General features: G+C 42.5%; 1 protein-coding gene across 6 annotated transcripts in view; it reads right to left on the bottom strand.

The window, feature by feature from the left end:
- Positions 1–869: 869 nt before the first annotated feature.
- arhgap12b (Rho GTPase activating protein 12b) overlaps positions 870–13,288 on the bottom strand; it is a 63,786-nt gene continuing 51,367 nt past the window's right edge. For 2 of the 6 annotated variants that reach the window (XM_026179146.1, XM_026179151.1), the window contains 16 exons: positions 11,977–12,117; positions 11,774–11,854; positions 11,134–11,256; positions 9,667–9,741; positions 9,213–9,274; positions 9,056–9,137; positions 8,753–8,875; positions 5,620–5,724; positions 5,404–5,502; positions 5,085–5,187; positions 4,876–4,995; positions 4,674–4,772; positions 3,826–3,903; positions 3,591–3,725; positions 3,366–3,471; positions 870–2,270 (listed from right to left, as the gene is read on the bottom strand). In XM_026179146.1, coding sequence (XP_026034931.1) covers positions 2,096–2,270; positions 3,366–3,471; positions 3,591–3,725; positions 3,826–3,903; positions 4,674–4,772; positions 4,876–4,995; positions 5,085–5,187; positions 5,404–5,502; positions 5,620–5,724; positions 8,753–8,875; positions 9,056–9,137; positions 9,213–9,274; positions 9,667–9,741; positions 11,134–11,256; positions 11,774–11,854; positions 11,977–12,117 — 1,707 coding nt within the window. In that variant the 3' untranslated portion in view covers positions 870–2,095. The remainder of the gene's footprint in view (positions 2,271–3,365; positions 3,472–3,590; positions 3,726–3,825; positions 3,904–4,673; positions 4,773–4,875; positions 4,996–5,084; positions 5,188–5,403; positions 5,503–5,619; positions 5,725–8,752; positions 8,876–9,055; positions 9,138–9,212; positions 9,275–9,666; positions 9,742–11,133; positions 11,257–11,773; positions 11,855–11,976; positions 12,118–13,288) is intronic. The other 4 variants (XM_026179148.1, XM_026179149.1, XM_026179147.1 and 1 more) reach the window with 4 other exon arrangements.

The following is a 13,288-nucleotide window of genomic DNA, read 5'->3' as shown; positions in this document are numbered from 1 at the left end:
TTGGCTACTCTTAAAGTTTCTGCTCTGTCCTTCACTCCATTAACATTTCTTTGGACCTCATACTGAGTTTCAGTGAAAAGATACCAAATGTATTGACTTAATTTGTCATTAAATAGCCTCATCGGGCCAAGAAACTACTACTATTATATATATATATATATATATATATATATATGCACAAAAAAATGATATGAAAAAGAGGTTAAAGTTAACAAGGTGAAAACAAGGATATTCTGAAACTATAACAACGGGAGGTGTCTTTAGTTGACGTCTTTGATGTGGCATTCCCCCGACAAATGCCACATTCCAAAAATCAAGGAAAATTAAACACTGGCGCTAATAAAAACTAAATTAGATTAAAGCAAACCCACTCTGGAAACTTCCAGATATGGAGACAACTACAGAAAATATACACACAGGCTCTGTGTGGCTTTCAGCAAAGCAGAGTTTGCTCCACTTCGTGCTTCTTAATCAGAACTGACACTGTGGCAATTACCTAATTAGACATCAATTAATCCACACCCTTCAGGTCTGCAGCCACGTTTGACCTGAGACGTAACGACAAAAACGGCGTTTGAAGAACGGAGAAATCAGATTAATGGAAGTGGAGCGGCAGAGGTTGGGCCGCGTTCAAGAAATCTCCAGAAATACACCAACGTTTCATTTCATAATTAACAGGTAGGAAAATAATTGATTGAGACATGAAAGCTTAATCACTCAATTCAATAAGCAGGATATCAGTGCTGAGTAGATTAATTCAATTATGTAATTAAAGACGAGGGAAAGGGGGGAAGCTTTAGAGCTGATTGAAGGTTAAACAGCCTGCTAACCTTTTCTTCACTTCACATCCACCACAGCACACACCGACGTGGGTTTGTCTTGTTTTTTATTAGACATAGCAATTTCACAAACAGCAGTTAGCCTGAAAAGTACATTCAAATGTATGCCTGACCATGCGCAAACACTCCAGATACACCTGCAAACAAAAGTAACAGTCGGTCACGGGTTTTTTTTTCTTTTTCACAATCTGTCTATTTTTCACGTTTTTGATTCAAACTTCAACAAAGTCAGACTCTTTCACTGGTTCGCCATCAAAAGCACACATACCTCAGTCACTACGACAGTTTAACAGCTACTTTCTTTCCCTGTACATACGCTCCGAAAGGGTTTAAAGGCTCTTCTTTGCGTTCGAACAGCCGGGCGCCATGTTCCCCTGTCTGAACACTTTGTAATATTAGCTTACGTGAGGAGAAGGGTCAGCAAATTCACGTGAAATGGTAACACTGAAGTTCCCAGAAGTCCGCTTTGTTGGTTTCCAGTAACACCAGGACTGAGGTTGGCGACCTTTCTCGCCACTGAAGTTTTAATGAAGTTCACGAAGGACCGCGGCCGGCTTAACGCAAATGTTACCAAAGCACGTTAGACTACACGACACACAGTTTGTTACAAAGTGGCAACACAGGGATGCTTCTGCTCCGATTTGATGCCATTTACCTCACTCGGCACACTCGTGTGTCAAAGGGTTAATGGCCAACACTGGTTGAAAGTGGGGGCGGGGGTGTCACTAATAAGTGGGATAAGTGTAATTCCAGTTCATCCAAGAGCCAAAAGACAGTCTGTTAGCTTAACACTGATTCTTTTTCCACCTCATCCAAATACTCAAAGGGCTCACACGTCACAAACGAAGCTTCACGACACAGAAACCAGAACCACTGCTGGTCGGATTCCACCAAGAGGTGCGAGCAGCTCCACTTTCATTTACTGGCCACAGGGAATCCAGTGTATGTGAAAAACACCTGAATACTCAAATCCACCACATCGTCCACACGTCATCGCAGCACCACTCTGAAAAAAACTCATCTGGCCCCACTACTCGCAGCAGGAATGGCAACTGAACAAGTGGGTGAGATTTATACACTTTGTTTTTTTCTTTTAAATCATCTCCAAAACTTCTTCAAGTGCAACACTTTAGGAATTTTTTTTCTGCTTGGTCCACAGCAATGTTCAGTTCAGTCCAGAAACAAAAGAGAGGAGGGGAAATGGAAAACAAGTCCGTGTTTGAAAAGTGTGGCATCCTCTTCCTAAGTAGGCACCTCTACCTACCAAAAATACTTTCGTACTCGAGCAGTATAAGCTCTACTATCTGGTTCTGGTAGACCATGTGGACCGCGATGTTGCCCGTCTCGGTCTCGGGCCTCAGCAGCGTGGGTCCGAACACGATGGCCACGCTCTGCGTAGTCATGCGGTTGGCCTCTCCGTGGTCCACCACCCTGGAGAGAAGAGGAGAATGGGGAGAAGAGGAGATTTAAAGATTGCACGTTTTATAAACAGCTTCAGATGTTCGCCGGCGTTCCGGTTTCATCTGGAGAAAAGTGCATTACATACATCTTTAAGGCTCGAGCCGGAGCGCAGAAGCAAACTCGGTAACACGACAGAACGCTCCAGGCAAGAGCATAATAGCTTTTTTAAATAGAATCTACATCCTTGCATGCAGATGCACAAAACAATAACATATTCATGGAGCGAAGGAAAAAAGAAGGCAGATTAAATCCCCCTGCTGATATATGTAGACCTCCATATACAGAATGTCACGCTATAAATTTCCTCATGAAACACCACTTCACAGGTACTGAATTACAGCAAACACGGCACCATATAAATGCAAATTGGAAAGCTAGGCAAATGTCATTGTGAACATATGATATTGCCACTGGCTGCAGTGAGCCAAGAATACACAGCTGGCTCAAGTTTGTGTTTGCATGTAGGCTGATCGGAACGAGGGAGAGTAAACAGCTGAACGGGTCCGTTTGAGCCACGCGTGTGAAACTCGTTCAAGTAAAACGTGACCCAATAAATCAAAGAGGACGGGCATTAGAGAATACACACTTGAAGGCGTTTACTTTCTCCGTGTCGGATGTTCCTCATAAACGTTTATCACCAGTTATATTTTTCAAAGTGACTGCTGATGAGTTGGCCAACTAGTTATGATCCTGGGCTTCACACTGGGATGGGCTGGTTACAGTTGTCAGGCTGTACTTTTCCCATGTGTTGATACAGACACAGGTCCGAATATTTGTTTTTATTTGATGGATCTTCAGGGTAAAATGATTTATATCTGGGCTGAAACAATGTTTTGTCATTATACCTTAGTGTATAACAAAATACACAGTAATAAATAACTAACATACAACACAGTGGCTTTAATTCAGAGAATATCCGACTTCAATTGGGAAACCTAGAAGTGAACAAGTCTGACTGATGACTCTCTCACTTCTGAAGACAGTGATGAAATTTCACAGGTTTCAGGATCTGAAGAAGTTATTTATTAAATGGATGAATGGAAAGTGTCCCAGCGCACTGCTTACCTCCTCAGGTGTTTGAAGAGGATTTGCATTGTGTCATGGTTGGGCTTTGGCAACTTCTTGATTAAATCTTTGATTGAATTCACTCGCTGCTTGTAGTCGGAGCACTCTGAAGAGGAGAAGCAGAATCAGCGAAAACACATGGATGCAGTGCCACCTTGTGGTCACACCAGGCAAAGGATTTAACCTAAAGATTGAGAGCGGCACTATTTTAACCGTATAACTCACTGATGGCATTCACAAAGTCATTGAAGGATCCGTATGAGAAAAGAGGCTCTGGAAGCTCCCTGAAAAACATCTTGAGAGCTCCGGTGGTGACGTGGATGTCCTCCCACTTGCTATCATTGAGATCCACCTTCTCATCTGACAGATGACGAGGAGGTAAGGCAGAACACAACTATTACCAGAAAGCTGACCCTTTACATCACATCACATATAGAGATACAGTGTAACTAGATCTTACCATGATTCACAGCAAAGCGAAGCTTCTGGATCACTGCCAGGTTCCCGCTCACTCGATATAAGCCGTCAATATTAAGACCTGTGGGTGTAGTTGAGAGGAAGGGAACACAGACAGGAGCAGGGAGTGTAAACGACAAGGCCGCGTTTATGTTTCCTGACTTTAAAGCAGCAGCACCAACAAAGAGAGACTGATCAAATGCTTTTGTCTTCACTGCCTCGCTTTGTGTTGCTCTGGAACAAACTGCAGGTAGTCTGAATGAAAACAGTTGAGTTGATGCTTGAAAGAGACTAAAATTACGCCTGATACAGAAAGTCGCAGCATCAGAAGCAAAAACAATTTAAAAACAATTGAAATTCCACACAGATGTTTAATATTCTGAACTGGCTGAAGTGGCAGAAAACCTGAGTTTACTTCTGAAAGACTCTGCCTCTCTCCGCCATGACCTGGACACAGGTCATGTTACTGGCCTGTGTCTATGTAACCTCATCGGCTGGAAGATCTATTTATTTTTGTATTTACTGATTTTCAAACATTTTTTCCATTTAAATACTTTTACACAGCCTCTTCCAGTTTACGACTCGGGTAATTGGCTCGTGTACTTTTAACCTCTGGAACTCTGTTGTTTAATGTGTGTGAAAAAATAATGCAACTGTAACAAACGACTGGCTGAACATGAAATAAAACTGAGCCGAAACCATCGCCATGGTGATGCATGATTTATAGCAACATATTCTGGAGTCTTTAGATTAGAATGGGGGAGCTTAATGTCTGCATTTGTGAAGTTGTATATAAAAATCGATAAAAATAATAAGCAGTGTGACATATGCGTATGTATGGGGGGCTCGTACCTGTGTTCTCCACATGGTCGATGCACATTGTGACAAAGTTGGGCACTGATGTGTTCTCCCGCTGACACAGACTGGTCAGACTGCAGCCGAACACCTGATCTGTGAGCACGCACAAACATTTATTTCCATCTTTCACCCGTCTGGTGGAACATCACAGAGCACTCTCGCTGGAGTCACGTGCATAGAGCTGCTGTCCGCTTACCTTTAATGTATCCTTTGTCTCGGACAGCCTGGTATGTGGGTCGACGAGTCAGGAACTTCTTGAGCTTCATCCTGGTTTTCTTCTGGTCTGATGAATCCATGCTCACAGAGTTCTTCATTGCTGTAGGAAGACAGGCTCCATGTGAGTGCATCTCTTTTGCAAACACACTGAATGTCCATTCTGTAGCGCAGGGACACTCGCAGACTTACCTCGGCTCTTCTTAGAGTCCCGGTGCTCCTTCTCCTTGTCCTGTTTCTCAGCTCCCGGAGACTCTGGCATGTCCTCCTCAATGGCTTCATCCGACTCCCACGCCTGGACGGGGAAGACACATACATGCTGTTAGCTTAAGCTGGCTCAGAATGAATTTGCTCTCAGTTTCTATTTATTCTGTCCACTCCTGAATATTTAACCTTTCACTGCAGTTTGTTTAAACAGGTGTAAACTGGGATTTCAGCTCTGGCTGGACTTGCACTGAATTGTGGGAAAAGTATCTAAATTAAAGGTAAAGCTTATGTGTCCTCCACTCACATGTGTGTTGATGGTCTCTGTAAGGGCGCGGTACCAGTCACTGATGACACTGTCGATCTCAGACTGTATCAGGAGCTCTGTTCCCTGACGGGTCTTCAGCTAGAGGAGGAAAGGATAAAAAGCCAAAACAGCTCAGCTTGTTCTGACATGTTTGAACCGAAAATGACTGAAAAAACAAGAGCTGAGAGTTGGGAGCAGGTCCAGTGGGTCCAGCACCTCGATGACGTGCTTCTTGCTTGATTTGTCCTTGGAGGCCCACTCCACTGTCCCCCCGCGCAGATCCACAGTGAACTCAGGCTTAGACTGATTGCTGCCAAACTTCTGGAACAGAGAGACACAGTATGAGAGACAACATCTGACGCACACATAATATAACAGGGATGTCATGCTGTGTCTGTACAAGGATGAAACCAGATATGCAACAAAGGGGTAAAGACTTAACACTGGACTCAGTAAATAACACAACAGTTAATAAAATAGTCGTTAAATCATCTAAGAACCTCAGTTATGTTCATTAATATTGCATTGATGTCAGAGGAATCACTGGTGGAGCAGGAGGTACATATTGGATCTCTTCACACACAAAGATCTTTAGTTTTGTGTTACGAAAAAGCAAAAAGGCTATTAGTTATTTATATTAATGTCATGCATATTAATAAACACGATGTTTGGAGGTTTTAAATCTAACAGCGTTGTAATTCAGTCAGAGCTATTCCTGGAAATATCACCGGAAAGTGATGAACACCGTGAGCCTCCTAAATCTCTCTTCTTGTCAGACATGCGGTCCATATGGCAAATGCCTGAAACTGTGCGAACAGATTCCTGACATCAACGCCTGGTCAGACACCCCAGCAGAAAGCTGCACGTTGGAGCAGTTGATCAACTCCAGCACTGTCCCCAAAGTCTGGCTCTTCATGTGTGGGTAACTTTCTGGAAGGGGATGCCAGGACACGACCCAGCACTGTTATTAATCACTGGAGCTGTGGTGTGACCCGTCATAAAACAAGGTCAATTATAAGTATCTCCACTTGTTGTAAATGACCAAGACAAGATTTTAAATTTGGCACTGGATTGTAGAGTGACTTGCTTTATTTTATTGTGCCTCACTCTGGACAATGTAATATATTTTTGGAATAAGACCAGGGAACCCCTCTGACTCCTTGGGTCCTGGACCTATGCTTGGTAAGCCCTGTTAGCATTCTGTATTTCCTCCCTGTGTCTTTATATGCTGCCATAATATCAACTCTTGCCTCCTCTCTCTCCCAGTATGCACTTTGTGCTTGTCTCTCCGTGCTCTCCTTCTTTTCTCTTACTCTCCACACACAACTACCAGCCAGAGGTTTCTTCCAGCTAAATGAAATATCAGTACTGCTTAAAAAAAAAAAAATCTTTCAGTGACATCACAGAGAAACTGTATGAAACACACTGATGCAGCTGTTGGGTGTGAACCTTTCATGAAGGTTTGATCACACTTTGTTCTTCCTCTCTTTAAATCACTTTTCTATAGTTACTGGAATGCTGATTTTCTTTAAACTCTTTGCATTTTTTCTTTCTTTTCTGCATATTTTTACTCACTTAATATTTAAAGAGCATTCCATTTATCAATAAAGTATTAAACACACTTGCCCCAAGTAAAATATAAGTGGATGTCCTCCTGAGGAGAGACACACTGCATACACTTTTATCCAACAGAATAATTTAAGTCCTCTTTATTAACTATTTTCTGTTTGTCTGTCTGTTTGGGCTCCACTGCTGCTCATTAGTGTATCTATGGCTACGTCCACACTAGCCCGGATAGATTTGAAAACGGTGTTTTCGTCTGAAAACACTCCGCATCCACACACTATCGTCTTCAGTCATTTTCACAGAGTTGTGCGTCCACATTGAAACGGGCGAAGACGCTTACGTTCCAGTACTGCGCATTCATGAAACACAAGACGATTCGACCTGCCTCATTTCTGCCTGCCGTTTATTTACTTTCTGACTCTTTGAAACGTCGCAGCAAAATGTCGAGAAAAAGCACCGAGTTTTTTTTAAAGTGGACTAACAATGAGGTGGAGTTGTTGGAATTTGAAGAAAAGCTATCTGAGGGATGTACAAACTGATATCAAAATTGAGAGCAAACAAAACAACTGCTGTATAATGCCCACCGCTGTTTAATTAGACACTTGATTGCATCACATGACTAAAATGTATCATTGTTTTCAAAAAGTCTCAGTTTTTGCTGTCCACACTGCGACACAAAAGCACCATTTTCAAGTGTATGCGTTTTCCTTCACAGAAAATGCTGTCTGAGTGTGGATGGGAGGCCAAAATGGAGAGAAAACTATGCGTTTTCCAACGAAAACGCATTAGTGTGGACGTAGCCTAAATCCTGGCTGCTCTCCAAGCACCAGGTAAAATGTGCAAGTTTAATGCCACAAAGTGCAACAAAGATCAAAAACGTACGGTAGCTGCTTTCTTGTAAATTTAAGATAAAAGTATAAATATCACACAACCTTTAAACCTGCACTCAATCTACAGCAGGCGGTGCTGGACCAAGGCCAGGAAGATCGTGAAGGACCTCAGCCATCCCAACAACAGACTGTTCTCTCTGTTGAGGTCAGGAAAGCGATTCCGCTCCCTGAAGACCAACACAGAGAGACTGAGGAGGAGCTTCTTCCCGCAGGCGATACGGTCTCTCAATCACACCACCACACAGTACTGACCCACACATATGGTTCTTACACACACTGGACTTTGGTTTTGCACAACACTGGTCACTATATTCTTCATTTCCGGTTAATACTTGTACAGCTGCTGTTATTGTGTATATATTTATTTATATTTAGATTTCTTCATACATTCTTATATAGTTCTATATTGTGTATTGTGTATTTTGTTGTACAGTTATTTTATTTTCAACTTTAATTTATATATTTATCTTATTCTTCCCAGTTAAATTTACCTTTCATTCTAATTTGTGTTGTACAGTTATTTCATTTTTAACCATAATTTATATTTTATTCCTTCCTAGTTAAATTTACCCTTTTTAATTTTTCATATTTATTTCCTATCTTATTCATAGCCTTTTCCTTTTTTGTTCTCTTTAGGTCACGAGCAGTTGTCCAAGCATTTCACTACATATCGTACTGTGTATGACTGTGTACGTGACAAATAAAATTTGAATTTGAATTTGATTTGAAAAGAATCCTTTGATCTCTCTCTAAACCGCTGTTTCTCTAAAGTGAAGTTAAGGTGAGTCAAGCTTGACAAACACACGTCAGTCAGTCTCCTGGTCAGTCACAGCAGGGGTGAATGAACAAATGGGAGAGAGGTGGGAGCGCATGCAGAGAGAGAGGGAACATACAGCGGCAGCCTGACCGGGCCTACAGTTCACATAGGAGACAGCGGGACGGGGCTTGACTGAGTGCTTCCAGCTGCTAAGAAGAGTGAGGAGCAGCTCTGGGATAGAGTCGCTGCGGTAGTAAGACTTCAGAGAGAAGAGGAGAAAACTAATGAACAGAAGTTGACAAACGTCACAACACAGATGGCATGAAGGCCGGTGAATACGCAGGAATATGGAAAAGGAAAATATCAGAGAAACAAATGGAATGATAAAAAAAAAAAAAAAAAAAGCAAAAGAAGAAGTCCGAGGTCACAGGATACATACCCAGCTGGTGCTGCCCCCCTGACCCTTTGCAAAGAGCAGGGATGAGCCCTGCAGCACAGTCCATGAGGAGGTCCAGTTCTTCCTGTTAGTCAGAACAAATGTGTTAATGAGATTCTGTGGATGCAGAGAACACTTTTAGAGAGTAATCACATCTTACCTGACTTTCTTTCCATTCTCTGTGATTTTGGTGACATTGAGAACTCCACACTTCTCTGAAGGCTGAAGAGAGAGACACACAGTGGCAGATAAAAACCTGCTGGAACACATGAATGAAAATACACACACACACACACACACACACACACACACACACACACACACACACACACACACCCTCAACAAGCAAATGGAGCGGAGCAAACAGTCTTAAAGCTGCTGTGTTGCCTTGTGTCATAGCTAAACACCACCAGCAGATGGCACCCTAATGCTGCAGTGTTGAAATAGTAGTTTAGTAGGTAGGTGATAGGTTTGATGCAGGTAAATATGGCATGCAGCAGACGATAGTAAACCAACTGGGTTGTTGAGAAGATTAAAGATGAGAAGTGTTGTCTTTACATGCAGAGACAGCAGGATGATAATATGCAGTGTGCAGTGCAAGCTGGGATACTAACGGTCAAGGGGTGCTTAGGAGATGAGGGGCAGGAGTCAGAGTCTGGAGAGCTCTGCTTGGGCACCGAAGCACACTCCTACCAACAAGAGGCACAGTGTGATAAGTCACTAATAACTATACATGACTACACATGAAGACAGTAGGTCTGAGGTTAGAGAGTGATGGAGAAGAAACCTGGGATGGAATCACAAGAATGAGTTATTGTTAATAGAAGTCATTAAAAGAGAAAGATAAAAAAGACAAGTTAGGGTTTAAACTGCAAACATCTTGGATTTCGGCTTCAGAGATGTTCAATATTTAGTCCAATAAGCTTCTTCTTTTCCTGATCTGCATCAACAACAATGTACACTGAAGAAACTAACAAAACACCAACATATAGGGTGTTGTTTTTAAATCTAGCCACTCTTTAGCCAGTTCTTTTAACTCATGCATATTGTTAGATCCCATATTAGAACCATTTCTTTAATGTGACTTGCTAAACTCTGCATCAGGGAGGGTTAAAAAAAGAAAAGAAAAAAATACGTGCCTAGTTGCATAATAAAAAGTGCAGGGACTAGTTTTTGGAGCTTTGCCCAAACTGAAGGGTAAGGTTGAGGATGTCTAAATCTCTGCAGCGTCTCCTTTCTTTTATCAGTTTGTATTCTGTGAGCTTTCTTTTCAGAAGCCCTGAGCGGAAAGTGAGAAAAGCTTGTGGTGATTCATTTTCTAATCTCTAACACGTTTATTTTCCTCCTGACTTAAAAGGTAAAAATCAATTTCAGACCGTTTTACAATGTTTTACTTTTTCTACCTGTGAAATGGGAAGAAAAAAGTTCTCCAGTTGAAACAGGTGAAAAGAAAATTAGCCAAGTTTGTAAAAAAGTTTCTTAGGTAAAAAAAAAACAAAACAAAACAAAAATGTATTTTCAACCTGTGAAAAAAGTTCCTCGGAGAAGCTTTGACAGGGGGGAAAAGCCCCCCACCCAAAAAACCGTTACAGAAGCAAAAATTTTTGTTCTCACAAGAGACAAAAACAAAAAAGCACTCTCACAAACAAAGACACAAGCGAGACTGATAACTGACCCAGATGGTAACAGATGTTGCATTGTTAAAAGGAATTCAGGGACATTCAAGTGTCAGCGTGTGGGTTTGTGAGCTGTACTTTGTGGCTCTGGCCCGTTTTACATGTCACAAGATTGAATCACACACAACATGACGAGCAGGTGCCCACTGTCCTCACAGAGATATGCTGGCTACACACACCATGAAGTCGTCCCCAGAAAAAGCAAACTTGTTAATCCATTTTTTTGGCCATCATTAATTTTCACAACAACCTGCTCTCTTCTTTTCACACACACAGAATTATTCACCACCTTTCCATATGCTGAACTCAAAGTGCACACAAAACACAGCATGAACAACACAGCAGAGCCTTTTTCCATCAGCCTAACACTGTTTAACTCCACATTAGTGGTGGTCTCTGTCCTACCTTGTCATTGAGGTCTAAGACATAAGTGCTGTGCCTCCACTTAGTGAGGACAATGGGCTCCGGCTGCTTTCTCTCCAGGCTGCGACTCTTAGGAACCTCGCCAGGCTGAGGGGAGATGTTGTACTGCAACGACAGAGACAAGTGGTGATGTTTACAGTCCAGATGTTTTTCTAACAGACCTCACATCCCCTTTCCCTACCTCTCCTTTTACTGTCCACAGGATCATTGGACAGAGGAACTTTCCTTACACAGCAGGCATTGTTTACAGTAAAGTCCACTGACTGTACCTGCGTGTGCACTGGACCACTGTTTACTCACTCTGCAAACGAAGCGGTCTATTCTGATCGCCTCTAAAGCCTCCAGATTAGGTGGTAAAGTGCCACTAATAGCCAGTCACTTAGAGTTCAACGTAAACTTGGCTCTTCCGTGAGCTCTCAGAACTTCATCCACTTACAACAACAGGACTGGTCTCAACACTGCTAGGATGAGGCAAAGTGTGTTACAGTGCAGTGGTGCCAGGTGATGTAATACGACAAGACTTGTCATTGTCACAGGAAGGAACCTGCATTAGGTGGTGGATGTCTGATGTAAAGAGCGAAGACAAAGCACACGGACAACCAAGTTCATCATGTAATCTTACCTTAGGCAATTCCCACTCTGACCTGGAGCCATCAGCGCTGTAGTAGTAGGGTCGGCCTTGTTCGTCCACATGTTTTATCCACTGTAAACATAAACACTGGTCAGCTGCAAATAAAGAAAAAGCATCTGATGGAAGTGCAGTCGCTAAGGGTGACAGGTGAGGTCACCCGAACTCTTTTAAGCACAATCAAAATCAGATTCCACCTTCTCCTGTGTGTATTCAGACACATAGAGGGTGTGTCCATGTTCATCCAGCTCTTCAGACCAGCCTCTAGGGGGTGACCCATACTGGCTGTCAGACTGACTGGAGTGGGTGCTGTGGCAGTTTTCCTCTGAGGACAGTGGCTGTGGAGAAAGAAGGACAGCAAAGAAGACCTTAAAGCAAAGAACTGGCTGAACCAAGGGTCACACGTATGACCACACGTATGACCACATGGCAAGTTTGTTCTAACAGGACACAAAGTTATAGTCAACCAAAGTAAAAACTGGCTGCTGAGTATAAAACTCCAACATGTGAGTTACAGTGGATGTTATGCACTTCAGCAGCATCTCCATGGCTTCATGTTGATATCACTGTAAGGTACAACACCAACATTTAAAAGGTTCTCAAGTAGTTTTCAGCATCAATCATCTTGCCCAACTGTAGGCAAGAATGTAAAACTGTAAACATCATGTAAACATTTTAATGCAAAATGCTGCAGCTACACTACTTATGAGGACCACAAAGAAAGAGCATATTTCGCCAGTATCAGCTTCTCTTCATTAGGTTCCTGTTGAATCCCCCTCCTCACATATAAGGTCTTAAAAAAATCAGGCCCCATCTTACCTTAAAGACCTCATAGTACTGTATGACCCCGATACAACCACTTTGCCTGCAGGCTTACTTTTGGTTTCTAAAATATTTAAAAGTAGAATGGGCGGCAGAGCCATCAGTTTTCAGGCCCCTCTTCTTTGGAACCAGCTTCCAGTTTGGATTCAAGAGACAGACACCATCTCTGCTTTTAAGATTAGAAGTAAAACTTTCCTTTTTGATAAAGCATATAGACAGGGCTGGATCAGGTGACCCTGATCCCTCGCTTAGCTTCCCACAATGCACTGACTGTCTCTTTTTCACTCACCTTTTTTTCCCCACTCTTTGTGTTTAATTCAATTCAATTTTATTTATACATCGCCAAATCACAACAACAGTCTCCTTAAGGCGCTTTATATTGTAAGGTAGACCCTACAATAATACATACAGAGAAAAACACAACCATCATATGATCCCCTATTAGCAACCACTTTGGCGACAGTGGGAAGGAAAAACTCCCTTTTTAAACAGGAAGAAACCTGCAGCAGAACCAGGCTCAGGGAGGGGTGGGGCCATCTGCTGTGACGGTTGGGGAGAGAGAAGGAAGATATTTAATCATTAGTTATTAATCTCTGTCTTTTGTCCTGTCTTCCTCTCCTCACCCCCAACCGGTCGCAGCAGATGGCAGCCCCTCCCTGAGCCTGGTTCTGCTGCAGGTTTCTTCCT

This window comes from Astatotilapia calliptera, chromosome 9, assembly GCF_900246225.1.
Source record: "Astatotilapia calliptera chromosome 9, fAstCal1.2, whole genome shotgun sequence".
Taxonomy (NCBI): Eukaryota; Metazoa; Chordata; class Actinopteri; order Cichliformes; family Cichlidae; genus Astatotilapia; species Astatotilapia calliptera.
This window is presented reverse-complemented; position numbering and strand designations above follow the sequence as displayed.